This window comes from Oncorhynchus tshawytscha, linkage group LG10, assembly GCF_018296145.1.
Source record: "Oncorhynchus tshawytscha isolate Ot180627B linkage group LG10, Otsh_v2.0, whole genome shotgun sequence".
NCBI lineage: Eukaryota > Metazoa > Chordata > Actinopteri > Salmoniformes > Salmonidae > Oncorhynchus > Oncorhynchus tshawytscha.
In genome coordinates, this window is record NC_056438.1 from 57,908,230 (window position 1) to 57,935,812 (window position 27,583).

The 27,583-nt window shown below is 40.2% G+C and overlaps 1 protein-coding gene across 3 annotated transcripts; it reads left to right on the top strand.

Annotated features, from left to right (window-relative positions):
- Positions 1-117: 117 nt before the first annotated feature.
- Positions 118-25,951, top strand: LOC112260505 (potassium voltage-gated channel subfamily B member 2-like). 3 transcript variants are annotated; one of them, XM_024435666.2, is made up of 3 exons: positions 118-488; positions 1,523-2,231; positions 21,787-25,951. In XM_024435666.2, the coding sequence occupies exons 2-3, from the start codon at positions 1,653-1,655 to the stop codon at positions 23,668-23,670; spliced, it is 2,463 nt and encodes an 820-aa protein (XP_024291434.1). In that variant the 5' UTR covers positions 118-488; positions 1,523-1,652; the 3' UTR covers positions 23,671-25,951. The 3 variants fall into 3 exon arrangements, with proteins under 3 accessions (XP_024291434.1, XP_024291433.1, XP_024291435.1); XM_024435665.2 differs by having other exon boundaries at positions 118-470; XM_024435667.2 differs by lacking the exon at positions 118-488 and adding an exon at positions 502-980.
- The last annotated feature ends 1,632 nt before the right edge of the window (positions 25,952-27,583 follow it).

Here is a 27,583-nt window from a genome sequence, read left to right on the forward strand (position 1 = left end):
CTCGTTGACAAATGTCTCGCACTGAGTAGAGTTCGTAGAGGGCTTGTTCTCGTTGATCTGGAGCTGTCCTTGGTGATGTACAACTCAATCCAATTAGCTTTCACCTCTGGGCTGTGTTGCAGCCAGCGGGTGGAAAGAACGCTCAACCCTTTTAGTCGATCATGTGTGTCTTGCTATGCAGATAGCCCCATGGTGCGCTCATCCGTTTATTTCTACATGTTCGATATCCGAGGATAGGTTGCCTCTTTTACCATATCCCCATGGAGTGTGTGATCTGTAGTTTTACTACTGGTAGTAGTATTTCCTCTCCTCGAGGACGATATTTCTCTGTTTATTTCAAAAATTGATCAAGATATGTGGAAGACTCCAGTTACAGACGGCTTGCGGTACTAGTCTGATGGGAGGGTAGCCTAAACACGAATAACCTGCCTCTTCAATTATTTTCGGGGGAGAGGAGTTTGGTTTGAAAGGTAAAGTGATACAAAAAGGTAGGAGACGGATTGTTATTAGCCTATATTATACTGTTTGAAAAAAATCTGAAATGTTCACTTTTCACGTTTTTCTGAAAGGCTAAAATATGATATATTATTTTTAAACGTATCTACAGATCTATTATTTAATGATAGGTTGTGTAAAATCAAAAGAAAACATGTTAATAATAGCCTAAATGTGAAATAGATTGCTTGATTACAGTGAAATACAGGATCAGTCAGGATGTGATTATTGATAAGATGCTTGAAAAGTTAAGCTTACTGAATTAATATGGTATATTGTGTAATATAACCAATCATATATTGGTTCCATTTGATCTTCAAAGCAGTGTATTACATAAGTAACCTTGGGGTGATAAAGTACAATTATGTGACCTCTATCAGGATTTACCCTAGGCTATGATCATCAATCACATCCACAGCCTTATCAAGACCTACAGTATCACGATGAGGTTGGGTACCATTTGCCCTCCATGTGATACATCTACTGTAAGTTTGTGCAACTGAGTGCCCTAGAGCTTCTTGTATAAATAGCCTGGAGGCTATTATCCAGTCATGTACAGTAGCCTAGCTAAGTGTAATAGGCTAGCATACTTGCAGTGGGATTTGTGGTTGACTTTAGCCTACACAATCACGTTAAAGTGTAGGCCTATTGCCTTCAATGCTGTAGTGCAACAAAATCGTTTTTTATTTTATAAAGAATAACTTTTTAGGGTAGTTCTGCAATACCTTGAGCTCACATCCCATTTATTTAATTGGATTGGCTATACTGTTCTTCAATCCTGGTCTTGGACCACAGGGTGTGTAGGATTTTTTTCCAGTAGCCCGATAAGGAGTTGAATTCAGTCTGTATTTTCTTGCTATACTAAGAGACCTGATAGAAATAGTCAAGGGCGTGATGATTAGTTGAGGCCAACTGGGCTGAAACAAGCCTGCACACCCTGTGGGTCCCCACGATCAGGATAATGCATCCAGGTGCACATTTGTCATCAACTAATGGGTAAATTAGTGTTCCTGTTTTTTTTTCTCAGTTGAAGCCATGGGGCAACCGGTTTGAAGTTGATCTCACATTCAAAGTTGGTGTGCCCATTCCTAACTGAGGGGTCAGTGGATTTGACCTGACCTCTCCTGACCTATCAGAACACCTGAACTGTGACCATCATGGCGGAGAGAGCTGGCTTTGGGATCCCCAAAAGCAACTTACGTCCTGTAGGCTCACTCCCACCAGAGCCTATCGATATCATCCGTACCAAGGCCCGATCCAGAAGAGTCCGCATCAATGTTGGGGGTCTTGTCCACGAGGTCCTATGGAGGACACTGGACCGTCTCCCCAGGACCAGGCTGGGTAAACTCAGAGACTGCAATACCCACGAAACCTTAATGGAGATCTGCGATGATTACAGCTTGACTGATAACGAGTACTTCTTCGATAGGCACCCAGGAGCGTTCTCCTCCATTCTGAACTTTTACAGAACAGGGAAGCTGCACATGATGGAGGAGATGTGCGCCCTGTCCTTCGGCCAGGAGCTTGACTACTGGGGTATAGATGAGATCTACCTGGAGTCCTGCTGCCAGGCCAGGTACCACCAGAAGAAGGAGCAAATGAACGAGGAGTTGAGGAGGGAGGCTGAGTCGCTCAGAGAAAAGGATGGGGAGGAGCCGGAAGAAGGCTGCTGTCCAGACAAGAGACAGAAGCTGTGGGACCTCCTTGAGAAGCCTAGCTCTTCTCTTGCTGCTAAGGTAAGACCAAAGCATTGACCTGGGTTAAGTTTAGGCCTACTGACTGTGGGTCAGTCCAAATCCATCCCATCCCATGGTGTCATAGCTGATGCAGGAATTTCTCTAATTTATCGATTTAAACATAATTTATGATCTTGGATTTGCTTCATGGCAAACATCCTAAAGTGGCTACTGTGAAGTAGTTGTGTACTATAGAGCCTATGCTCTTAACCCCTTTTCAACTCCAGCTCAGCTGCTGGAAAAACTCTGAATGAAGTAGATCTCAATATATTAGGGATTTGATATATGGAATTTGATCAGTTAGTTTTATTCACAGATCTTGTGTTCCACATTGAGTTTTTCTTTAGATACCTCCTTCCTTCCAACTCAGGAGGAGAGTATTGGGCCCTCAGCAGCTTAATCCTCCTTTAACCTATGAAGTAATCAGATAAGAAAGAACCCAGAAGATTATGGTGCATGTGTGATTAGTGCATACTGCTCTGTGTATTGTACAGATGATATGATACACTTAAAAATATATATTAATAATATCACACATATTGATACACAGTATTTTTCATCCTTAAATACATTTAGTTCATTTCAGTATAGGGTGATCAGTTGCTTAATAAGGGGTGAATATGAACTAGGGCACTAAATGCCTAGTGTTAGGTTAGGTATTATGGTTTGGTATTCATGTTCAAGTTAAATCAAATAACTATGTCTCCAGGACTAGGCTCTTATATGAATCTGTCTAATGTGAAATATTATTTTGCAGACAGCAACTTAATTCCTTGTCTTGCGTACACACTCCCAATGGTATACCATGTGTACTGGGCTTCCCAGAATTCAGGCCAAGGAAAGTAGTCAACCCATTAGTAACAGCTTTAATGTGCATGCTTTTATCTTTTTCTTTTCTAGAGTGGGGAAGTGTAATGCATTGTATTCCCACAATTGCACATTTGTCCTCTCTATGGGCAGAATCTAAAACATCTAATGGTTCACACAGATGCTAACCTCAAATGGTATATACAGTACAGGAGGTTTTCTGAAGGACCATGCTGGAGTTTTATGGAGAGTAGTTGGGAGGGATAAGCAGAACATTTAGTTTTGCTAAAAAACACAAGTGATACCGTCAAGCGCAGTGTGCAATTTTTTAATTTAATCAATAACATTTAGTCACCTAATTCTGGAGGAGGTGCAGATAGGTCTTATAGGAGTAGGCCTGATAGGAAAGCGTTTTAGGAGGAGGTAGTGAAGGTAAGAGGACAGATGGTCAAGGGAACCCACTGTTGGCTCACACACGTACTGGTCAGTCCCCATTAACCTGCCTCACTAAACTGGCAGGACACTCAACAGACTGCCAATTGGGAAATCCTTTTGATTTCACTTTGTCCCTGTGCAATATTTGAGCCACTATGAACATCATGTAATTCAAGCTGATGGGCTCCAAACCCTGAAACATGTCCTCCTTCACATACCTGTACTATATTTACATTGAAACCTGACTATCCAGAGATGGGTATAGTAGCACCAACTCCAAATGTGTTTGTTAATTAGCTTGGTGATTTCTAATGATAGAGTGAACAGTGAAGTAAGAAAGGGCATCCCTTACCCCCCCCCTCCCCTTGATAGGCACTTGGCTTGCAGAAGGAAGCATGGGGTTAGCATTAGCTAGCACATGGGGATTAGGGAGTGCTTAAAAGCACAGAGGTGATCCCAGGGTGTGCTGCCCCCTTTGACCTGAGAAAGACATGGAAAAGCAAAAGGCACAGAGGCTGGGTGCACCGCCAACTCCTTCTAGGTGTGATATACTGGAGGAGCGGCAATGGGTTGTACCTGGCCTGTCACAACAGTGCAGTATGTTATGTTTGGCTCCCAGTCAATCATATTTTGTGAGTCAGCACAATGACACAGTATCCACTCAAGCGCTTGTCATTACATCACCCACAACTGCTGACAGGAATGGAAAGGGGCCTTGCATTGACCATATCAAATTACCTCACGGACTACTCTAGAAGTCATAATTTTGTGAGGCTTCAATGGATGTTCATTAGTGTAAAATGTTATTCCAGTTTATTACTTATAGTACAGTATTTGATTTGGTATATTTATCAAATCTACATTTGTATTAAGAAATGATTGGAAAAAACTTTACCACGGGTGTCAAAAATGTATTGTGTGATTTTCAATGATACAACCAAACATTCAAAACTTTTGTGAATATGAGTAACTTCTTGACACAGAACATGTGAAACTTCTATGTGAGTGCTTACAGCTTGCTGTGTCCTGGGCATACTGGTCATCAACTCCTTCATTCTACACACCGTTCTTAAATATCTGTCAGTTTTAACATACTTTTATATGCTATAAAAGCCATCAGGAAATCATACAGGTAGGCCTACTACATAATGGTATGTGTCCCTAGTTTTGCTGAGGCCTGGTTGTACGGCTCAGTACTGTAGGGAGTGATGGAAGTGAGACTTAATCTTCTTTGGGGGTTTTACCCTGGCTGCTTCTGCAAATAGACTGTTGCGAAGGCTGCACACCGTCTGGCTCACAGTGAGCTAGGTTTGCAATATGCCGGTCGGCCCGGGCAGAGGTCACGTGTGCGGTAGAGCTGTTAATCAATTACTGGAGTTGGGTTTGCTGCTGCTATAAGATTAACAAATGAAGTACAGGTATTCTCCTTCTCGCTTCATGATGAGTTCCTTCAGTTGAGTAGATACAGGTTGAGGGTCCCCTGGTGAATTTGAGTTAATGACTGTGAGATTGTGCAGATGGCAGAAGCCTGTTTCCTTATCACACTCAATTTACTCTTGAAGAATGCTTAAAAAGCTTGAGTTAGTTAAATTTGTCCATTTGGCAGGTTAGACAGAATGCTTGAATAGCAGAATTGTTTTTCCCAATTGTGTTGTTGAATTGAAAAAAAAAATATTTCACCCATTTACATCGATTGACCTTCAATTGGAGCTGATAATGTCATATGGGTCATATGGCATTGTTCTCAAAGAAAAGTACAGGTTTTTCACTAGCCCATGTGGCTCAATTGCTGTGGTCTGGAACATGCACTATAGTAGTACAGGGTTATCTTAGCCTTGGCTAGATTGGAATTTTGTGCATGGTAAAACTGTATTCCAACGTTTTAGCTTTTTTGAGAGATGTCTTTCAATCCACCTCAATTTACCCACTGGATAGAAAGGTCACAATTTTGACATGGGGACCTGATCAACTCAGAGCATTTAATTAAGCGCTCTTTATGTATTCAGCAGCCATGGGAGTATATTCACACAGGCAAAGTTGAATCATTATTATACCAAGGATGTTATCCTATTATTGATATATGGGATGAGGGATTTTGAGTCTTGGCAAGTAAACTGCATCTCTCAGCATAATCCATTTTGCCTTCAGTTCATATAAGCATGGCAGTTCAGTTCGTATAAGCATGGCAGTTCAGTTCATATAAGCATGGCAGTTCAGTTCGTATAAGCATGGCAGTTCAGTTTGTATAAGCATGGCAGTGCGAAGCGCAGGAAAATGTCAATTGCATCTGCGTGGTAATGTGCCACCCTTTATATAACTACTTGTCTCATGCCTCCTCCCCTCTATCTGCAACTACCTCAATATTAAAAGCTATAAACAGGAAAAAATAAGCCCATCAATTCTCATCCTGTGTCACTTTATACAGGCACATGCACAGATCGGGCTCTACCTGTGCAGAGCACAGCACCTTTTCCCTTCCTGTCTCTGAAGGGTCCTTTTGTTGCTGTTGTTCTGATCCCACTAACTGCAAGTTGTCGTAAATATGTGTGTTAAATATATTACATTTAATTAGCCATTAAGATATGGCCATCTATTGCTTTTATGTAACTTAATGATGAAAGTCATAACTGCTCAACAAGCCTTAAACATTACTAATCAAATGTTGCACCTGCCCCCCAAAAGATCTTTCCCCGGCCCTGACTTCATATATGCATTGTGTTGCTAAGTCATTTAATTTAAAATGGCCTTCACATTCCACTATAGTAGCCAGTTGTTAAAATTCAAAGCATGAGCCGTCCTTTTACTTTTTAGAAACTGCTGGTTAAACCTTTCAAATAATTACTCCCATTTTTATCTTAGATTTATATCAACTTTGAGAGAATTTCATTCCATTATGGCAGAGGGTCCATCTGGACCTTTTTAGAGCTAGACTTAATCATCAGTGACACTGAGGTTGTTCAATATTACTCAGTTGCCAAACAGTGTCTTCTCTCTCAGGTTAGTCTTAAAGGTGAAATGTTTGTAGTTTTGTTTTTCCTCATTTTTGGAGGTGTACAGATTGAATGAGTCTGTTGATCCTCTTCAATAAACACTTGAAAGTCAAGATCATGCGATCGATAAACGTACTTTAAATGTAATCTTTTTTGCTTATTTGTCATTCTTATTTGAGAAATCATACAATTGATTGCGTGGCTTGAGGGTGGTGAGTGTGATATGATTTATTTGACTGCAGTTGGCAGGCTGTAGGCCTACAGCACAATGGCACATGAAAGGAACTGGGCACTCTACTATAGTTGGAAATCATTGCCCTGAGTTGAGGAGTATTTATGGAGTGGGTGGCAATCGAATACGTAGTAATATGCAAATTAGTTCTGCATTAGCAGATGACATACGCATGTTGTTTTTTTGTTGTGATGTATAAGTATGCTGTGGCATTCTGCTCTTCTCCATTCAATGCAATACTGTGCGGTGAGCACGTGGCCATTGCAACATCCAATGTTTGTCCCTAAAACAGAATATCTTGGACATAAATATCAGTTCAGTTTACATGCTGTGTTGAAGTACAGGTTGCCACTCATCACGTCGTCTGAATCTATGTCACATGTTCATGTCACCTAAATAACCAAGCTTTTGGTTGGCCTGTATATCGTGCAGACCAATCAGGCACACGTATTTGACTAATTACTATAATCGTGGCCTTCTCCCTTCTCCCCTTACACAAAGAGACACCATCACACCCTCACCAACAAACTGAACTCAATCCAGTGGGTTTTGGTCTACATAGATCACAGCCAGGGACCATCGCCTGAGCCAACATGGTCTAAATAAAACCTATTTTGTGGGGTAATAGCATGGTGTCTTTGACCATAGTAATGAACTGTGAAATCTATGCAAATTCCCTTCATACTGCAATGTTATATTGATACATTTTTGAGAGTCTATATGCATTTTCACTGTATATTGATAATTGAGTCATTGCATTGCTAAGAAACACTGATATATTTGGTTTCCAATCCAGTGCTATATCCCTCATCAATAGTGAATATGTACACACACATATATACACAAACACACAAGGCTTGATATTGGTTAAGTTATGGTCTTATGTAGGCTATATAACCATTTTCCAGTTGCTATTGTTGTACTATGTCCTGAAATGCCACTCCTCCGCTGTGCCCCTTACTCAGCAGAATCTCCGTGACAAATGTGGTGGGTTGGCTCCAGCTACATCTCACCTATAAAAACACTGCTAATCCAATATATCCTACATCACTTTCCCATAAATACCCCCTGACATTGATCAATATGTTCTTGAGTTTCCGTGCTCAGTTTGTTTCCCCTCCGAGACATTTGTCAGAGGAAATCTAACCTTCAGTCCTTACATCCTATGCATTGAGATGGTATAGGAGGAAGGGGGGTTTCTTGTTTGTCTTGCTGCTTTTTGTCTTGTTGTCCATCAGATTTATAAACTGTGAGCTCTTTGCTGTATGACAAGTATACCCCAGAGGAAGTAGGCTCTGTATGTCAGCCATTTTGTTATTGGCTCAGAATATATATTTTATATACTGTAGGATTCATTTTTGCTGGCTGTATACTGGCATACATTTTACAGGCATACTTTCATATCAATTAATTATTTTAGTAAATTACATTTTGCCTTTGGCAGTTATGATCACAATATTGCTACTGGACTTGGAGGTGAAGTCGGTTTGAGGTGATTGTGGAACTGTAATACTGTTTGACTGATGGATTTACTGTTATTTGCACATCATTTTTACATGAAATTTTACAAGTGGTGTTTCTCTTTTATGTCATAACCATAACACTTGTGATACAGTCATTATTTTGATGAAGATTCCCCTCTAACAGCTGTGTTAAGCCACAGTTCTCTGCCTTCCACACGTCTTCATTTCCTCTCCGATGTCGCTGTAAATCCAAACTCCTGTCGCAGATTATAGCTGGAACAAATCCCTGTGTTCTGCCAGATTGAACCTCTACAAACAATCTTCCCGGGACAATGTTTTGTGCATTTCCTGGGAGCCTTTGTTTTAAGTTTAGCAGCAACCCAAGAGCTAAACGTAACTGAGTGGGAGGAAGGCACTGGCCAGGGCTTAATGAGGGAAATCCAGATCTTTCAATTAATCTGCTTACCTCTCAGTAGCCAGATGTTCTCAAGGACTGCACCATGCCGGTCCAGGTCACACATGCATGCAGCCTGGTGGGGACAGAGAGAAACACAGCTGAGGCAGCTCAACCAGCGTACTAGCCCCATTGTCCAGCGGTCCCACCTCTCACGTACTGTATTGGATATCTCCGCCACTCATAACCATAGAGCATCATGCTCAGGGTTATGTTTTGAGGGATTTCTGTGTATGAATAAAGGGCTTTATTGTCAAAGCATATTATAATGAAAATGTGGATTAGCAGGGTATAATACTCAAAGCTCTTAGACTGGGTCTCCCGAATGGATTCCCTTGTTGGATTTTAAAATCGCCAAAGGGCATTTTCTAAATACAGAACATACCCATATCTACAATACCAGTCAAAAGTTTGTACACACCTACTCATTCAAGGGTTTTTCTTTATTTGTACTATTTTCAACATTGTAGAATAATAGTGAAGACAACAAAACTATGAAATAACACATATGGAATCATTTAGTAACCCAAAAAGTGTTAAACAAATCAAAAAAATATTTTTGATTCTTCAAAGTAGCCACCCTTTGCCTTGATGACAACTTTGCACACTCTTGGCATTCTCTCAACCAGCTTCACCTGGAATGCTTTTCCAACAGTCTTGAAGGAGTTCCCACATATGCTGAGCACTTTTTGGCTGCTTTTCCTTCACTACACGGTCCAACTCATCCCAAACTAGCTCAATTGGGTTGAGGTCGGGTGATTGTGGAGGCCAGGTCATCTGATGCAGCCCTCCATCACTCTCCTTCTTGGTCAAATAGCCCTTACACAGCCTGGAGGAGTGTTGGGTCATTTTCCTGATGAAAAATAAATTATAGTCCCACTAAGCGCAAACCAGATGGGATGGTGTATCGCTGCAAAATGCTGTGGAGCCATGCTGGTTAAGTGTGCCTTGAATTCTAAATAAATCAGACAGTGTCACCAGCAAAGCACCCCCACACCATCACACCTCCTCCATGCTTCACGGTGGGAACCACATATACAGAGATAATCCGTTCACTCTGTGTCTCACAAAGACACAGTGGTTGGAACCAAAAATCTCAAATTTGGACTCATCAGACTGCACAGGAAGAAACGGTCAAAGTTCTTGACATTTTCCGCATTGACTGACCATCATGTCTTAAAGTAAGGATGGACTATCCGTTCTCTTTGCTTATTTGAGCTGTTCTTGCCATAATATGGACTTTGTCTTTTACCAAATAGGTCTAGAGGGAACTTGTTTTTTAAAATCTGTAGTTTATATGAAAATATGTGATCTATATGGAAAATAATCAATTGTTATTGCTGTGAAAAATATATTTCCTGTAGACTACAGATGAATCCTGAAATACTCTACAATAACTCTTGTAGATACCCATAGCGATATCCGTCTTGAGAAAGTAATGAAGGTGACATACTGTACATTGTCTATTGATTCACCTTATTATTTCCTTTTTACATATTCAATAAAAATACAACATATGTTTTGCAGGAGAAGAACAATACGGGTGTTTTATGACTATTACACAGCGTATCAAAGAAGACTCTTACACCTTAGCCATGAAGGTGCATTCTTGTGGCTGAGTATCTGATGATCCGTTGGCTTTCCCTCCCTGTGTGTACACGCATGCCCTGCCCTGGAATGATCTCAAGACGTAGGCTAGCTATTTCTCTGTATCCAGATCACTGTTCATGTAATTAAGTTGGTGCAGATCTAAAGATAAGGTCAGGAGGAAGCTAATCCTGCTCCTTCCACCCCCACACCCTCACCAGTGATGTCTGTCTACCTGGACTATATCTATATGCACCACACGCGCACAAGGCCCGTGAGTGAATTACTCTGTATTAAGTGCTTGGGTAGTATATCACACAGCAATGTGAGGGTAGAATCTATAGAGCGTTTGCTGAACAAGGCACAGTGGTCTCAATGAATGGTGTAAATGCCATGTGGTGTCATAGACAAGATAAAGACACATGGTAGTGGCCCACTAGTGTGGTTTTCACAGAAAAGTTGTGTAAGTGTATAATGTTGAATACTGACTTCAGTGTCCTGCCTGTGAAAAAGTCCAACTTTTCAGCGTAGTCTTTGCCATTGTGTTGTTTCTTCATGTACAGAGCAACTCAAGTCACTCAAAGCTATCACTAATTTCCCTGTGAAATTTCTACGTGAAGCAGCATGAATTTAGATTAGACCAAAGTGGAAAGATGCAAAGGTCAAACCATTTGGCAACTATTATGCCACTTTAGTGGATGTTGCACTTGCACTTTGATCCACCTGGTGGGTGATAATTCAGGTCACAGTTGACCAATGAGACCTCAAGAAGCTCTGCCATCACACCCAATAGGCATAATGCTGGATGATCATTGACTTGACCTCAGCAACCATGACTGTAGCCTGATGGGTTGTTCATCCTGACATGCCCGAGACAATCCCTGCGTCACGCAATTCCTACAGCCAAGGCTTTTCAGAGGCTTTGTCTTATCCCTCCCTACACTCTTAGAATAAAAGGTGCTATATAGAACCGTGCCCTTTCCTGCAGTCAAATGACCAAATCTCCCTCTAGTGGCCTCATGGGTGGAATGTTATTAACCCTTGGATGCGTATGGTCACATATTTGTGTCTTCACAACTCTATTCCTCAATTTCACCATTTATTGTAAAAGATAAATGCAAACATCATCCAAGCATCATACGGAACACATCCACAGCCAAACTCATTCCATAAACCAATCTAAATAACAGGTTACGTTGACAAAAATACAAAACTTAAGTTAGCGACCTAACAGTTAGACTTGTTAACAATGTACCACATATCTGGTGAGCACAAGGGAGAAATGTAATATTGTTTAGAAAAGAGACACGTATCAGCGAAGCTAACAGCAGCTAAATTCTTTATGATGGCAGCCATGTTTGACAAGAGAAAACTCCCTAATCCCAGAATGTCATTCACTATAAGACCCAAATAGACTAGTCAAAGTCAAAGATGGCTTCACCCATTGCCCGAAATATATGAACTTAGTTTGGCCACTTTTTGAACGGTCATCCAACTCAGAATTCCAACTCGGGAACTCTGGCCTCTTTCTAGACATTCCGACCTGAAGATCACTGACGTCATGATTTGACCTCATATTCTTCAGAGTTCCCAGTTGTCTTGAAAGCACCATAAGTCAGTCAATTGAACCATCTCTTCACCTTGTTGTGTTATAACATCTTTGGTCTGACAGACACGTTGTATGATGTCAAAAACATGGTTCTACACATAGCTATGTTTCGGGTAGCCTCTGACAATAACATTGACATACAGAATACGCTGACTCGGTGAGCGAGTTTATAAGGAAGTGTATAGGAGATGTTTTATCCACTGTGACTATTAAAACCTTCCTTAACCAGAAACTGTGGATTGATGGCCGCATTCGCGCAAAACTGAAAGCGCTTACCACCGATTTAATCATGCCAAGGCGACTGGAAACATGCCCAAATACAAACAGTGTAGTTATTCCCTCCGTATGGCAATCAAACAAGCAAAGCATCAGTATAGAGACAAAGTGGAGTTGCAATTCAATGGCTCAAACACGAGACATATGTGGCAAGGTCTACAGACAAACATGGATTACAAAAAGAAAACCAGCCCCGTTGCGGACACTGACATCTTGCTCCTAGACAAATTAAACAACTTCTTTGCGCGCTTTGAAGACATTACAATACTGGCTACACGGCCCACTCCAAAGACTGTGGGCTCTCCTTCTCCGTGGCCGACGCGAGTAAAAAATTTCAACGTGTTCACCCTCGCAAGGCTGATGGCCCAGACGGCATCCCTTGCCACGTCCTCAGAGCATGCGCAGACCAGCTGGCTAGTGTGTTTACGGACATATTCAATCAATCCCTATCCCAGTCTGCTGTCCCCACATGCTTCAAGATGGCCACCATTGTTTCTGTTCCCAAGAAAGCTAAGGTAACTGACATAAATGACTATCGCCCTGTAGCACTCACTTCTGTCATCATGAAGTGCTTTGAGAGACTAGTCAAGGATCATATCACCTCCACCCTACCTGTCACCCTAGACCCACTACCAATTTGCTTACCGCCCCAATAGGTCCACAGACGATGCACCCTGTGCAAATGGTTCCTGGACTTCTTGACGGTCCGCCCCCAGGTGGTAGGCAACAACATCTCCACTCTGCTGATCCTTAACACTGGGGCCCTACAAGGGTGCCTTCTCAGCCCTCTCCTGTACTCCCTGTTCACACACGACTACGTGTTCATGCACGCCTCCAACTCAATCATCAAGTTTGCAAACGACACTACAGTGGTAGGCTTGATTACCAACAACGACGAGACAGCCTACAGGGAGGAGGTGAGGGCTCTCGGAGTGTGGTGTCAGGAAAATAACCACTCACTCAATGTCAACAAAACAAAAGAGATGATTGTAGACTTCAGGAAACAGCAGAGGAAGCTGTTGCACCCTATCCACATCGAAGGGATAGCAGTGTAAAATGTGGAAAGTTTTAAGTTCCTCTATGTACATATCACCGACAAACTGAAATGGTCCATGCATACAAATAGTGTGTTGAAGAAGGTGCAACAGCGCCTCTTTTTTGTTTTGAGGGCGTTACCCGGAAGACGGTCAAGGTTATTTCATCAGCCGACACAGTATGTAGCACAACACTTTATATGAATACCTTTTTTAAGTGAATAAGGTGCAACAGCACCTCTTCAATCTCAGGGGGCTAAAAAACTTTGGCTTGTCACCGAAAACCCTGCCCACAACCGCAGGGCTCTCCAGAGGGTGGTGCGGTCTGTACAACGCATCATCGGGGGCAAACTACCTGGCCTCCGGGACACCTACAACACCTGATGTCACAGGAAGGCAAAAAAGATCATCAAGGACAATAACCACCCAAGCCACTACCGGTTCATCCCCGCTTCCATCCAGAAGGCGAGGTCAGTACACGTGCATCAAAGCTGGGACAGAGAGATTGAAAAACAGCTTCTATCTCAAGGCCATCAGATTGTTAAACAGCCATCACTAACACAGAGAGGCTGCTGCCTGCATACATACTCAAATCATTGGCCACTTAAAAAAATGGATCACTAGTCCCTTTAAATAATGCCACTATAATAATGTTTACATAGCTCGCATTACTCATCTTTAATGTATATACTGTATACTGTAAACTTCACTATCTATTCTTTACCATCTATTGCATCTTAGCCACTCTGTCACTGCTCATCCATATATTTTATACTTATATATTCTCATTCCATACCTTTACTATATTGTGTGTATTAGGTTAGGTTGCGGAATTGTTAGATGTTACCTGTTAGATACTGCTGCACTGTTAGATCTAGAAGCATAAGCATTTCGCAACACTCGCAATAACATCTGCTATCCATGTGTATGTGACCAATAAAATTTGATTTGAGCTGGCAAATAGCTTAGCAGTAGCTCATCATAATCAGTACAACTTTCATAAAAATATTTTACCCCACCATTACAATCTATGCAAGAATTGGAATACATGATCTGTCACCATTACTTGAAAACATGAGTAAAACAGTAAATACATTATGCTCCATTCATACATGTGGTATGCTGCAGTAGAAACAACAAAACAATTTACAGAAAATAAGGCACTTACTTTGATAGGAACGCACACGCATGTCCAAAGTTATTATTTGTAAGGAAAACAAGAATGAAGGCAATGCGGGCACCAGCCAGAAAATGTGCCAGGGGGGAAAAGTTTGTAAGGCCTGTTCTGACTATAGATGCGCAAATGTCTGCATACTTGATCTCGGGAAACACGAGAGAAGTACTTGGGCACTCTTTGAAGAGAGAAGTTTGTCCGGCTCAGTAAATCCTCAAACATAAATTGTTCGCAACAGTGACATGGGTGACTCCTCATTAATTCTTATGTGAATTAATGAGGAGGCTGAACACACCTCAATTCAAACTGTTGTTGCAAAGTAAAACCTGTTAGAAAATAATTTGAAATTGACTAATTGAAACAGCCTATAGATAATTAGCAAGCAGCGTGCCTTGGTTAGAGGGCAGCGCGGGTTAACTGTCCTGTTGCTTAACGATCACATTTTGAAACAATGAGTGGATTCTGACATCACCTGCATTAAAAAAAATCTCATGCTAGGGCGACCATTACATGATGACAACATCGGCAACGCGCGTCTCCACGTGGGCTTCTTGATTTTGTCCATCCACACCAGATGCGATCAGGACACGCAGGTTGAAATATCAAAAAGAACTCTGAGCCAACTGATTAATTTGGGGACAGGTCGAAATACATATGAAACATTCATGGACATTTAGCTCTACTCCGACAATTAATCCACATTTAAATCTAATAATCTGTCCTAGTTCAATCTTCTTCTGTGAATTTTATATGGCATTGGCAACCAACTTTAAGATGCATTACTGCAACCAACTGGAATGGAGTGTGGACCTCCATCTTTCAATCACCCACATGGGTATGTGCTCCTAAAATACAATGAGCAGATGGGAGAGGCAGGACTTCCAGCGCGTCAAACATCTAGAATAGAACCAAGCAAAGCATTCTATTTTAGTGCATGTCTATGCAGATGCTCGTGAGCAGTTTGGTTGAAATGATTGAATAACATGGATGTGTACATTTATTTTTCAATTCTCGCGCACACAACACTGCCGGTGTGGTCAGCATGTTAGAGATATTTGGAATTCACACGTGAAAAGGTTAATATAGTATTTGTCATAAATTCGTAATTAATACACTTTTTTTTATAAACGCTGAAAATTCAATGTTTCTATGTCAAACAGTTGTTATTTTTCAGTCTTCTGTGATATTTATATGTATATAAAGTGTAATATTGGGATGCAAACTCACAATTGAATACATTTAAACTCTATATCTGACATGTTACAGGTGCCTTCTTTTTCTTAAACCCAAAACCATGTGTGTGAGGTGTGTACTTTAGTTTCAAAGTAGATTTGTTTAAGACTACCAAGAAACACTCTGTGTGACCCTGATTTAGCCGACTGCAGTAAAATTGAAAGGTTATTTGCCTGTCCCCATAGGAAAACCCCTTGAAGAAGCCTTTTTGGTTACAGGTTTTGATTGCAGGGATCCATTTAGAACCGTCTCTACAGAGGGTTCTACATGGAACCCAAAAGGGTTCTACCTGGAACCAAAAAGGGTTCTCCTATGGGGACAGCCGAAGAACCCTTATGGAACCTTTTTTTCTAAGAGTGTACCACTGCATCACATAATGACAGACTCTCTCTACGTCTCTCTCTGTAAAGCTCTATAGAAAGCCACCTTTCTTTAATGTGTTCTCAGTTGAACATTTGTATATTTTTTTAAAGTTTTGAAATGTTCTTACATCTGATATCTTTCCAATGATTTGGGATTTACTTATGTAGTAACATAGTTGTTACATTGTTCTAGCATATTGACTTTTTCCACCTTATTAATATTAAAACCAAGTCCAAATATCATTGATACTAATTGTAGGTAGCTACTGATTGTGTTGAATTATACATTATTTTCATTAAGTAAATAACAGGTAAACACCTGGAAGTACAGTAGGCCAACCCATTTCTACTTACCACATAATTTCGTAGTAATAATCTGTCAAATACCATCTAAAACAGCACTGTAAAATAAAAATAAACATTACCAATACTTGTATGGATCATGGTACTTTATAAGTGGAACCAACATATATATTATGTTTTACCACCAGTTGTGGCTCATTTATGTTTTGCCTCGTCTTGGCAGGAGGCTTTCTCAGAAGTAGCTGGCAGCAGATGCAGGCGGTTGTCAGCAACTCACGTGGCATCGACAGGCTGTCACAGCTATGGCCACTCTCCACTGTAAATCACCTTATGTGCTCTCCTGGACATTTTTTACTTTTATTATATATTTTTTATCACTTTATATGTAGATGCAGGTATAATAAGTCAATATAACACCCCCTGTCCTCCAGAGGGCCATAAGTATAGGAGCTTCCTGCATGTGCTTGCGTTGTCTTGTCTCTGTGAGGAGGACATTTAAGGATAATTATAATAGGATTTGGTGGCTATCTATAGTAAGGATAGAGAGAGGTTAGAAATGGTTACTCATTCTTTCCTCAACAGGAAGAATCAACCAATAATCTGATACTTCTTCAGTCAACGTTGTAATTCTAAACACCCCCATGGAAACTGTCATTGAAAAATGCCAGCCAGACAGTATATTGTGTATAGATAGGTGATTGTGTATAATAATTGATTAATGAAACTCATTGTGATCCATACAGTATGGTTGTATGGCTATGGGCTATGAGTAGAGACTCAAAGTTAGCATGCATTAGCCTATACATATAATATTTATGTTTCAAATGAGAAAGAATACATGACAGTTAATAAAGTCTATAATTGCATTTGCTTCATGGGATGAGGGAAACCCCTCCAGAAAGGGATTTTTCTGTGTAACCATCTCTCACAAGGCCAAGAGTCCCATCGTTAAGTCTCCAAGCCAGTCAATAGCTCTCCCCCCAAAATCTTTCAGTGCTAAATACTACAGTATGGCCTGGCCTGTTTGGGATATACCAATATACACTGACCATACAAAACATTAAGAACATTAATCTCTTTCCATGACATAGACTGACCAGGTGAATCCAGGTGAAAGCTATGATCCCTTATTGATGGCACTTGTTAAATCCACTTCAATCAGTGTAGATGAAGGGGAGGAGTCAGGTTAGAAATACATCTTTAAGCCTTGAGACAATTGAGACATGGATTGTGTATGTGTGCCATTCAGAGGGTGAATGGGCAAGACACAAGATTGCCTTTGAACAGGGTATGGTAGTAGGTGTCAGGCACAGGTGCACCGGTTTGTGTCAAGAACTGCAATGCTGCTGGGTTTTTCACGCTCAACAGTTTCCCGTGTTCATCAACAATGGTCCACCACCCAAAGGACATTCAGCCAACTTGACACAACTGTGGGAAGCATTCGAGTCAACATGGGCCAGTATCCCTATAGAAATGATTTTGACACCTTGAGGGAAAAGGGGGGGGGGGTGTTCTGCTAGGAAATGTTACTGCTAATTCCTAACTGCATTATCTGCAATGTGGGATCTGTCTTTTTACGTCATTAGTTCTCCCATTCCAACACCTGTGCATCTTTTAGATGAGTTGAAATTAAATTGGCAACTGTCTGTGTGACTGAATCTCCAACAGACAATACTGTATTTAGGGTTGCAAAGCTCCTGTAATTTACCAAAGTTACTGGAATCTTCAGTATTTTTGGTAATTAACAGAAAATCTATGGCAATCTATCGTAATTTTGGTAATTTATACTTGAATAACTTGTAAAAAGATGTAATCATATATGTATATAAAAATATGTCTGTGTCCATGAGTTTCTAGTAGATAGACCATATGGTTTAAGAGAAAATAGCATCTAATCAATAATGGTATTATTTTCTATTAACTCTGCAACTATTGACTTTTCTTCTCAACTGCCACCAGTTTGACACCAAAACATTGAGAACAAATACATATTGACATTGTGAAATATATACAGTGCCATTGTGAAAGTAGTCGCACTCTTGAATTTTTCCACATTTTGTTGAGTTACAGCCTGAATTTAAAATGGATTAAATTAAGATTTTGTGTCACTGATCTACACAAGGAATTAATAAAAAATTAAAAGCTGAAATGTCTTGAGTCAATAAGTATTCAACCCCTTTGTTATGTCATGCCTAAATACATTCAGGAGTAAAAATGTGCTTAATAAATCGTATAAGTTGCATGCACTCATTCCATGTTATATAATAGTGGTTAAAATAATTTTTGAATGACTACCCCATATCTTTACCCCACACATACAATTATCTGTAAGGTCCCTCAATCGAGTAGTGAATTTCAAGCAGAGATTGAACCACAAAGACCATGAAGGTTTTTCAATGCCTTGCAAAGAAGGGCAGCGATTGGTAGATGTGTAAAAAAATAAATAAAAAGCAGACACAGAATATCCCTTTGAACATGGTGAAGTTATTCATTTGGCTTTGGATGGTGTATCAAAACACCCAGTCACTCCACAATGCTAACCTAAATTAAAAGAAGGAAGCCTCTACAGAATAAAAATACTCCAAAACATGCATACTGTTTGCATGAAGGCACTTCAGTATTACTGCACAAAATGTGTCCTGAATACAAAGCGTTATGTTTGGGCCAAATCCAACACAAAATATCAGTACCACTCTTCATATTTCAAGCATGCTGGTGGCTGCATCATGTTATGGGTATGCTTGTCATCGGCAAGGACTATGGAGTTTTTGGGGGGGATAAAAATAAACTGAATACAGCTATAAGCACAGGCAAAATCCTAGATGAGAACCTGCTTCAGTCGGCTTTAAAACAGACACTGGAAGACGAATTCACCTTTCAGCAGGACAATAACCTAAAACACAGGGCCAAATCTACACTGGAGATGCTTACCAAGAAAACATTGAATGCTCCTGAATGGCCTAGTTACATTTTTGACTAAAATCGGCCTGAAAATCTATGGCAAGACTTGAAAATGGATGAATAGTAATGGTCAATAACCAATGAGCTTGAAAAAAGTTTTACCACAAGAATAATGGGCAAATATTGTGCAATCCAGGTGTGCAAACTCTTAGAGACTTACCCAAAAAGACTCACAGCTGAAATCGCCGCCAAAGGTGTTTTTACATACTATTGACTCATGGATGTGAATATATATGCAAATGAGGTATTTCTGTGTTTCATTTTCAGTAAATAAAAAATTTAACAAATCATTAAAAAGTATTGTGTGTAGATGGGTGAGAAAAAAAATATATTTAATCAATTTTGAATTCAGGCTGTAAATGTGTAATAAGTCAAGGGTTATAAATACTTTCTGAAGGCACTGTAAGTGTGTTAAAAGGATATTTCATGCTGAAACCCTGGTATTCACTAATTTGATGGCTTATATTTAGCATAATGTTTTAGAGCTTTGACATTCCGTTTTTCGTTTAATTTAATATCATCTTATTTCATTATTTAATATATTTTACATTTGATAAATCCCCAGAGGGCTATAATCTTTAAATACCCAAAAGGGCGACTAGATGTCTTGTCATAGATTACATAAAATCCTTGAAAGATACCAACATTCTGGTAGTTTACTGGTACACTTTGAAAGTTTCAAGTAATATCCGCTCCCTTTGCAGCCCTAACTATACTTTTATGCCATAGTTTTTTTTTGTCTCTGTCTGCTAATCACAATTAACTTTTTTTCTACAGAGGCGTTGGAGATACAGATCTATTTCGGTGTCGGAGTCCTTTGTAACCTGGGGTTAATTCTCCTCTAAAGCCATGATTAAGAGAGTGTTTCAGGGAGGTAAAGCCCATGTGATGACAGTGTCACAGGCCTTGGGAACCCAAGCCAAGGGGGAGGGAAGGAGGGAGGGAGGCTGGACCGACCAGGTATAGCTAAGAGGGATATAATAAGCGTCTATTTCCACAGGGCACTAACCCTGTGCCCTTGTCTTGATGACAAAGTGAACATACACACACCTCACAGGTTTGACCTTTGTCAACCTTTGGTATGTGCTTATGTTAGTGCTTATTTAATCTGAGAAAGATAGCCATTGACAAAGACTTCTTAGAACCGTGACACAATAAAGTGCAGACAAAAATCTATATACTGTTAATTAGCGTTAACTGATGTGGTGATTTGTTTGTTTCCTCCATCAGTCAGATATCCCTGATTTAAGTGTTTCTTGGGGTAAGGAAAGAGTGGCCTATGGGCTGCAGAAAGTTGACAGGATATCTGCTTTAAGCATTGATTATCAATCCATAAGCGAGCCTCTGCTACCGGCCACATTTAGCTGGATGGGAGGAAATATTGCCTTCTGCTCTGTTATCTGTGCCTTACACAACCATTTCTGGTATTGCTCACATCATCATACCCATTGGGTTATACAGTATATACAAGTTTAAGTGGCAGCTCCATCTAACCAAAGGATGTTGTGTAATAAATAAATAAAAATAGGTCGCTATACTGTCACTAAGTAACGTACCAGTAATATCATAGTAAAACTAAAAATTACTTTATAGTTAGATGGATGCACTAACAAATCTCTCCCTTAAGGTCAGGGCACCTTACGAGGCTGCTCTGCCTCTGCCAGACCAATAGGAGTACCCCACTGTAGGGTTAAGGGTTTGCATTGGGAGAACAATTCTAGACCCTGTGAAGACAGTTATAGCTGAGGTGTGGTAGTTGATTTACTTATAGAAAATCATTAGACCTTAAGCAAAGTCAGCAGTCAACTTACTGGTTGATTTTTAAAATACTTATACCTGCTCTTATTGATCCTCCTGGCAAAGCTAAATGTAAACAAATATTGAAGTCACTCACTATCTGCTCACTTGAAGGCATAATGAAGGTTTTCCAGGTACCTCAGTAAGGAAGGCTTAGTTCTGAGAAACAAGTTAACTAGAATTAGTAACCAGTATGTTCTTTTAGGCTTGCAAGACGATGTCAGGTGGAAATTATGCATTTGTATACATGTTGATACCAAATCAAGTCTTCAGAGATTTAGAGACAGGAAATCTCTAATCAGTTTGATTCATGGTCCTTGACATTTCGCAATGATTTGTTTTCAATGAATGGAGGATATTTTCTTTCATCAAGAGAACACATTGAAACATGAAAGAACCACTTGCAAAATGCTGAAGTTATTTGTTTCCTTAATCAAAACTGTTAACCTCCGACAAATATGACATCACTTTGTGGATTGTCTATGTATGTAGAAGACATAATGTTATTGTTATTGTAGCTTTACCTCCCAAAGTTGGTCATCCTTTATATCAAGCAATGCTAACGTGACATGCTGATATGAACCTTGTTTATTTCAAATTCTTATTCCAGATGTTAACATTCATCTCTTCTATGTTCAGTGGACCTTTTGTGTACCCCCTTGTTTAGTGGATGAAACACAAGAGATGATGAAATCAATCCAACCACATACTATGGCATTTTCTAGTCGCATGACACATACATGTGCACTACACACACACACACACACGCACACACGTAAAAGGAGTTGTTTCAACTCTCTCATCATGACTAATATTAAATTGTTTCTTTGTCTTTCAGTTCCTGGCCTTTGTCTCCGTATTCTTCATCGTTCTATCAACAATCTCATTATCACTCAATACCTTGCCGGAGCTACAAGTCGTTGATGAGTTTGGACAGTTCAATGACAATCCCAGCCTAGCGCATGTTGAAGCTGTGTGCATTGCCTGGTTCACGATGGAGTACCTCCTCCGCTTCCTCTCTTCTCCTGACAAGTGGCAGTTCAGCAAAGGCCCACTGAATGTCATTGATTTACTCGCTATCCTGCCCTACTATGTAACTCTCTTCCTGACCGAATCCAACAAGAGTGTTCTGCAGTTCCAGAATGTCAGACGAGTGGTCCAGATATTTCGTATCATGAGAATCTTGAGAATTCTAAAACTGGCCAGACATTCCACTGGACTGCAGTCCCTTGGGTTCACCCTTCGGCGCAGTTACAATGAATTGGGTCTGTTAATATTGTTTCTGGCTATGGGTATCATGATCTTCTCCAGCCTGGTATTCTTTGCCGAAAAAGATGAAGATGCCACAAAATTCACTAGTATTCCAGCTTCATTCTGGTGGGCTACCATTACCATGACAACTGTAGGTTATGGGGACATATATCCACAAACTCTTCTTGGTAAAATAGTCGGCGGGCTCTGCTGTATTGCAGGTGTATTGGTCATTGCATTGCCCATCCCCATCATTGTGAACAACTTCTCAGAGTTTTACAGAGAGCAGAAGAGACAGGAGAAAGCCATCAAGAGGAGAGAGGCCTTGGAGCGGGCCAAGAGGAATGGCAGTATTGTTTCTATGAATCTGAAGGATGCGTTTGCTCGCAGTATGGAGCTGACGGATGTTATGGTGGAGAAAGGTGACGAGAAACGGCCGATGGATAACCATCTCTCGCCTAGTAGGTGGAGTAGTAGGCACGGCAACTCTGAGGTTAGTCCAAAATCCCAGGCGAGGTATAAAGAGGTTGCTCAACTGGGATCTCCAGATAGGGTCAATCCACCAAGAACCAGCCCACAGCACCTGAACGCCCAGATATTGGAGGAGATGTACAACAAGATGACGACCACTGCCAATATTGGCTCTGGAGCTCCACATGAACAAGGACAGAAGCTTGAGGAACGAATGGAAATGAAGGTAGTGTCTTCTGGACTAAAGCCCCCCCCAATCAAGGAACGAGCCATGGGTGACCTCAGGAGCCCATCCAGTGTGGACAGCTTTGCCAGCTGCACTACGGAGTTCACTGTGGCAGAGAGCAGTTCCCTCCTCCCCAACGTAGCAGGACGGAGAGCTCCTCATCCCCTCGACCTCAGCCAGATCACCTCTGTGGAACCAAAAACCACAGGCAAAGTTCAGCCGGCCACCATCATCAAGGAGGGTCTTTATGAGTTTGTCTCAAGCAATCCAGAGGGGGCCTCACAGGGGGAAGATAATCAAAGCTTTGACATGAGCGTCGAAAGCATCCGCAGTTCTCTCAGAGGCAACAACCCACAGAAGACAAAATCTCTCAAAGTCAATTTCAATGAATCTCAGGAAGAGGTGCCATTAACACCTCCCAGCACTAAGTCCCCTCAGTCTCTCAGTGCAACTCTGTCTCCACCAGGATACCAGCCCTCCCCACCCCCAGGCCAGGGCCCGGTGACCAGCCCATGGTCTCCAGGACAGTCAGGCCAAAGAGAGGATGGAGCCCAGGGCTTAGAGGGAGAAGGTCCGCCTTCCATTTTAAGCCATAGCGGGAATCACATGGACAGGGCCGCCGTCTTCAGCCCTTTGTCACCTAAATCCCTCAACTGCACTACTCAGGAAGTGGTCGTCGCCGGCAACGGGGAAAGAGAGACAGGCAACAGCCAAAAGGAAAACCACATAGTTCTGGATGGAAGTCTATCTCCACCTTGTGAAACAAGCATGTGACTAGTATAGGTGGAAGGTCAAGGAAAGAGGAAACAGACTCTCTGTTTGTGTATGAAGAAGAAAAAGAAGCACACTAATGTAGTGAATAATAAGTTGTCTGCATGACTTGACAAGTATTATTTCTGATAACATCACTGTTTCTGAAGACCTATGAGAACTGCTTTTTGCTGCAGACGTGGAACTTATAACAGTGGATTTTACTATAAGGCTCCAATGTGAGCAAAGAAACAACCTAGTATGAATGAGGACATTTATGAACAAATTGTACATTATGGTCCAGGACTTTTTACGTAGCAAGTTATTCATTGCAAGTTTCTTTGTTTTAGCTTGCTAGTGTGTTGGGACAAGGACATCATCTGAAGAGAGAAATGAGGAAAGGCTTTGGGATTTTTATATAAGGGCTCATCATTTGTGAAACAGTAGCAATGTCATATCATATTCTGTTACTTGATATGACTTGCATTCCATTGCTAAGTTTAATTTACTTTTCATGTTATTGTGTCTGTTTAGATTTTGCATTGTTCTCAATCAAGTCAACCAAGAGATATATGGAACAAGCAACAGTCTCTTAGTTCAGGGAAGCAAAAAGAAATTGCAGCATATTATATAGCAAATCTATATGGAAATAGACCAATAAGACAGTTTTAATAATAGCCTATACATGACTATCTATGATTGCGTTCTAATACTTTATATTCTACTATTTTATATTCTGTTCGTGAATGAGCTTACGTCCCTAATTTCTGTGTTTAGCTCTGCTGTTGTGCAACCCTTCATCCATGCAATGGGAAATGGACAAGCCATATAAGTATTGCATGGCAACCTCAAGGATTTACACTATGGCAAAAGTGAGTAGATAATGACAACCATTATACTTAAGGGGAAAAAAAAGTACCATACAGCAGCACTTCATTCACTTAGATACAGATCATATCAACTGAATGGTTATTCAAGTTCTTCACTAAAATGGACATGCATTATTGCTGAGTACCAGTTCCATTCTGATCAAAGGAAATCTGTTGTTACATTCCTTACTGTATTCATGTTGTTATCATGCTACCTTCGAGAAGTGCAGCACATGTGTTGGGTATGTATGTATGCTAGTTGGAACAAATACTGTGTATGTGATGTTTGATGTGTCAAGTTGAATTTATATTGTATGGGGCTGATTGCTAGGTCCAATACAGTACAGTACTCAGGTAGAAAGTATAACACTGCCCTCTACAGACGGAGGATTTTAAGACACTAATCCAAGAATTCATGCATATCTCTAGTTGGAATTCCTCTTAATATTGAACAAAGTAACATCTTTATTGATTCATTGTGCATTTTAAGTTTTGCATGGCTGGTCTACTCAGTAAATGGTAGACAACTGTTGCAGCTTTTTTTTAAATGATGCCGACAAGACTGAACTGAATCACGAGGGTTACTGCGGACAATAGTAATACTACAGTGTATTAACTATATAAACTACTGTGCTTATATTCTATTTAAAGTAGATTATGCTACCATATTATGTTTTGTTGGTTCACTCGTATGATTGATTCTATTTTTCTAAGATAAAATAGATCAGGATTGTAATATTTCCTGGTACATTTTTGAATTGTGTGCCTTTTCATAAATAGACATTTATGAGAAGGCGAAAACCTACATAATTTGGCTGGTACATAGAGATCTATAAATAATGTATTTCTAGTAGGGATACATATGAGGTGATGATAAGCAAATAGCTATTGTACCAAGTTCTCGGGTTTTGTATAACTTGAAAGCTTTATCATATCATGGCTTACTTCCTCCTTTCAAAGTACCATTTGCTGTCAGTAATGTACAGTACAGTACAGTACAATACAGTACAGTGCAGTAGGCTTATGTTAGATCATTATTGAGATGTCAGGGGAAACAGGAAAAGTTACTGCACTGACACACCCTGGTATGACACCACCTCTTATCCACCAAGTCATCTGTACAACTATTTGTATTTTTGTTGTAATTATCTTACATTCTTTTGTACAGTTAGCTTGATCATACTCACATCCTCAAATCAATACTTACAACCACAATATACTGTAGGTAACTCTAGGGTCAATTCCGCAGATATTTTTCTTCTGCCTGCTTTTTTTGATGTTCCCTCCATCCCAATATACTTTGGTTGTTTTAACAGTATGTGACCATAGTCATCTTAATTGTTAGTCAACATAACTTGATAGTGAATGAATAGTAACTTATTGTTTTACAATAGGTTTATTACCATATGCAAGACAAATAAAATTTGTTCATGTGAGCCTTTGTAATGTGTCTGCTTGCAGAGTGGTCCTCAAGATTCTCTCTTTACATGTCATGGACATTTTCAATAATAAGGTGAATAGACTAGACATATACAGTATGAGGACAAATAAAATAAAAAATTGGGGGGGGAATGTGTTACATTCCCTATCGAATGATACTGTGTAGTAGGCTCTATCTAGGAACTGTGTAACCAAATTCATCATGGCGAGCGCTCAATTCAGTGATAATCAATCAATCAATCACTGGCTGTTATCAAATTCACAAATTCATAAAACAGCAATGAACCAAGGATATGGTTAAGGGGAGATCCTTTGGTGATGATTGAACAGTGAACAGAAAATATAGTTTACCAAGGTACCAATTACTTCACATTGGGAGAAGTTAAGCTAAACTGAACTACCCTTAAGAAAAATATAGTTTACATGACTAAAGTTACTTTGAAAAAGTAGTTCACTACATCCAAACTACTTTGTGAAAAAATATCATATGTAAATATGAAATGTCCTAGACTACAAATTGCAAGAACAGATCACTTTGGGGTCATATGTTAACAGAATGTCTAATTTAGCTTATTAAAGGAGCTACATTTAGAAATTGTGCACTGTATTTGCAGAACATGTTCATAGCATATCTGCAGTAATAATGGAATGATACTGGTTCACAATATTTTTCACAAAAAAATGTATTTTGGGCCAATACAAAACCGCAGTTTAAAATGCAGACTTTCTATTTGACAACAAAAAACAGACCGGTGAATAGTGTAAGGTATCATTGTACTATCTAAATTACTATGAAAAAAACATCATTTTTACAGCTGTTTGAAGTTGGTGGATGAAACTGAAAGTAAAATAGTCTCCACCATGATTTCCGGGATCCTTGGGACATAACCACCATTGGTCCATGCTATCTGGAAACCTTGGGAAGTCGAATAGCACTAACCTCTCCACCCGTGTTTCCAGAAATGAGGTCCAGCGGCTCCGTACCGAGGGTGTAATGCAATAGCGGAGCCTTCAGAGGCTAAATTGAACTCTGTACCGCATCGCCGTGTACCTCATAAATGTTGTAACAATGCGGAGGGGCTCTTTATAGCTCCGTATAGCTCCGCATTTACATGATTGGTTGATGGTAGGTGGGGGCTGTATGTTCTGTGTAAACACAAACTCACTTCCTTGACAACTTCATTCACAACAGCTCTGCGAAGCGCAAGTACGAATGACCTAACTTCTGCAGAGGCCATATCTAAAAGCTGTACGGCCAATGCAGATGCCAGAATGACCATAAATCGGCTTTAAGTGTTGTTGCAATTCACCTAGCTTCCACATGGGTGAGACATTCTACATGTAGCACCTTTAAACACAAAAACGATGTTTCAAATGAGAATTGGGCAGATCTGAAAATGCCTGCTTCACCCATGTTTTATTTCCGCAAAGAAAAGTAGTGTGTAGTTCTAGTAGTTAGTTACACCGCTACATGGTAAAAAGTTTTTAACTACTGAAAACACTACAAGGTTAAACTACCAACTACCTGGTATGATGTTGCATTGATCAGTTTAAAGCCATTATTTTAGCATTTTGACCAAAGTCAGCCTTTAAAGTAACTGTCCAGTATTTCCAAATTTCTATGAAAT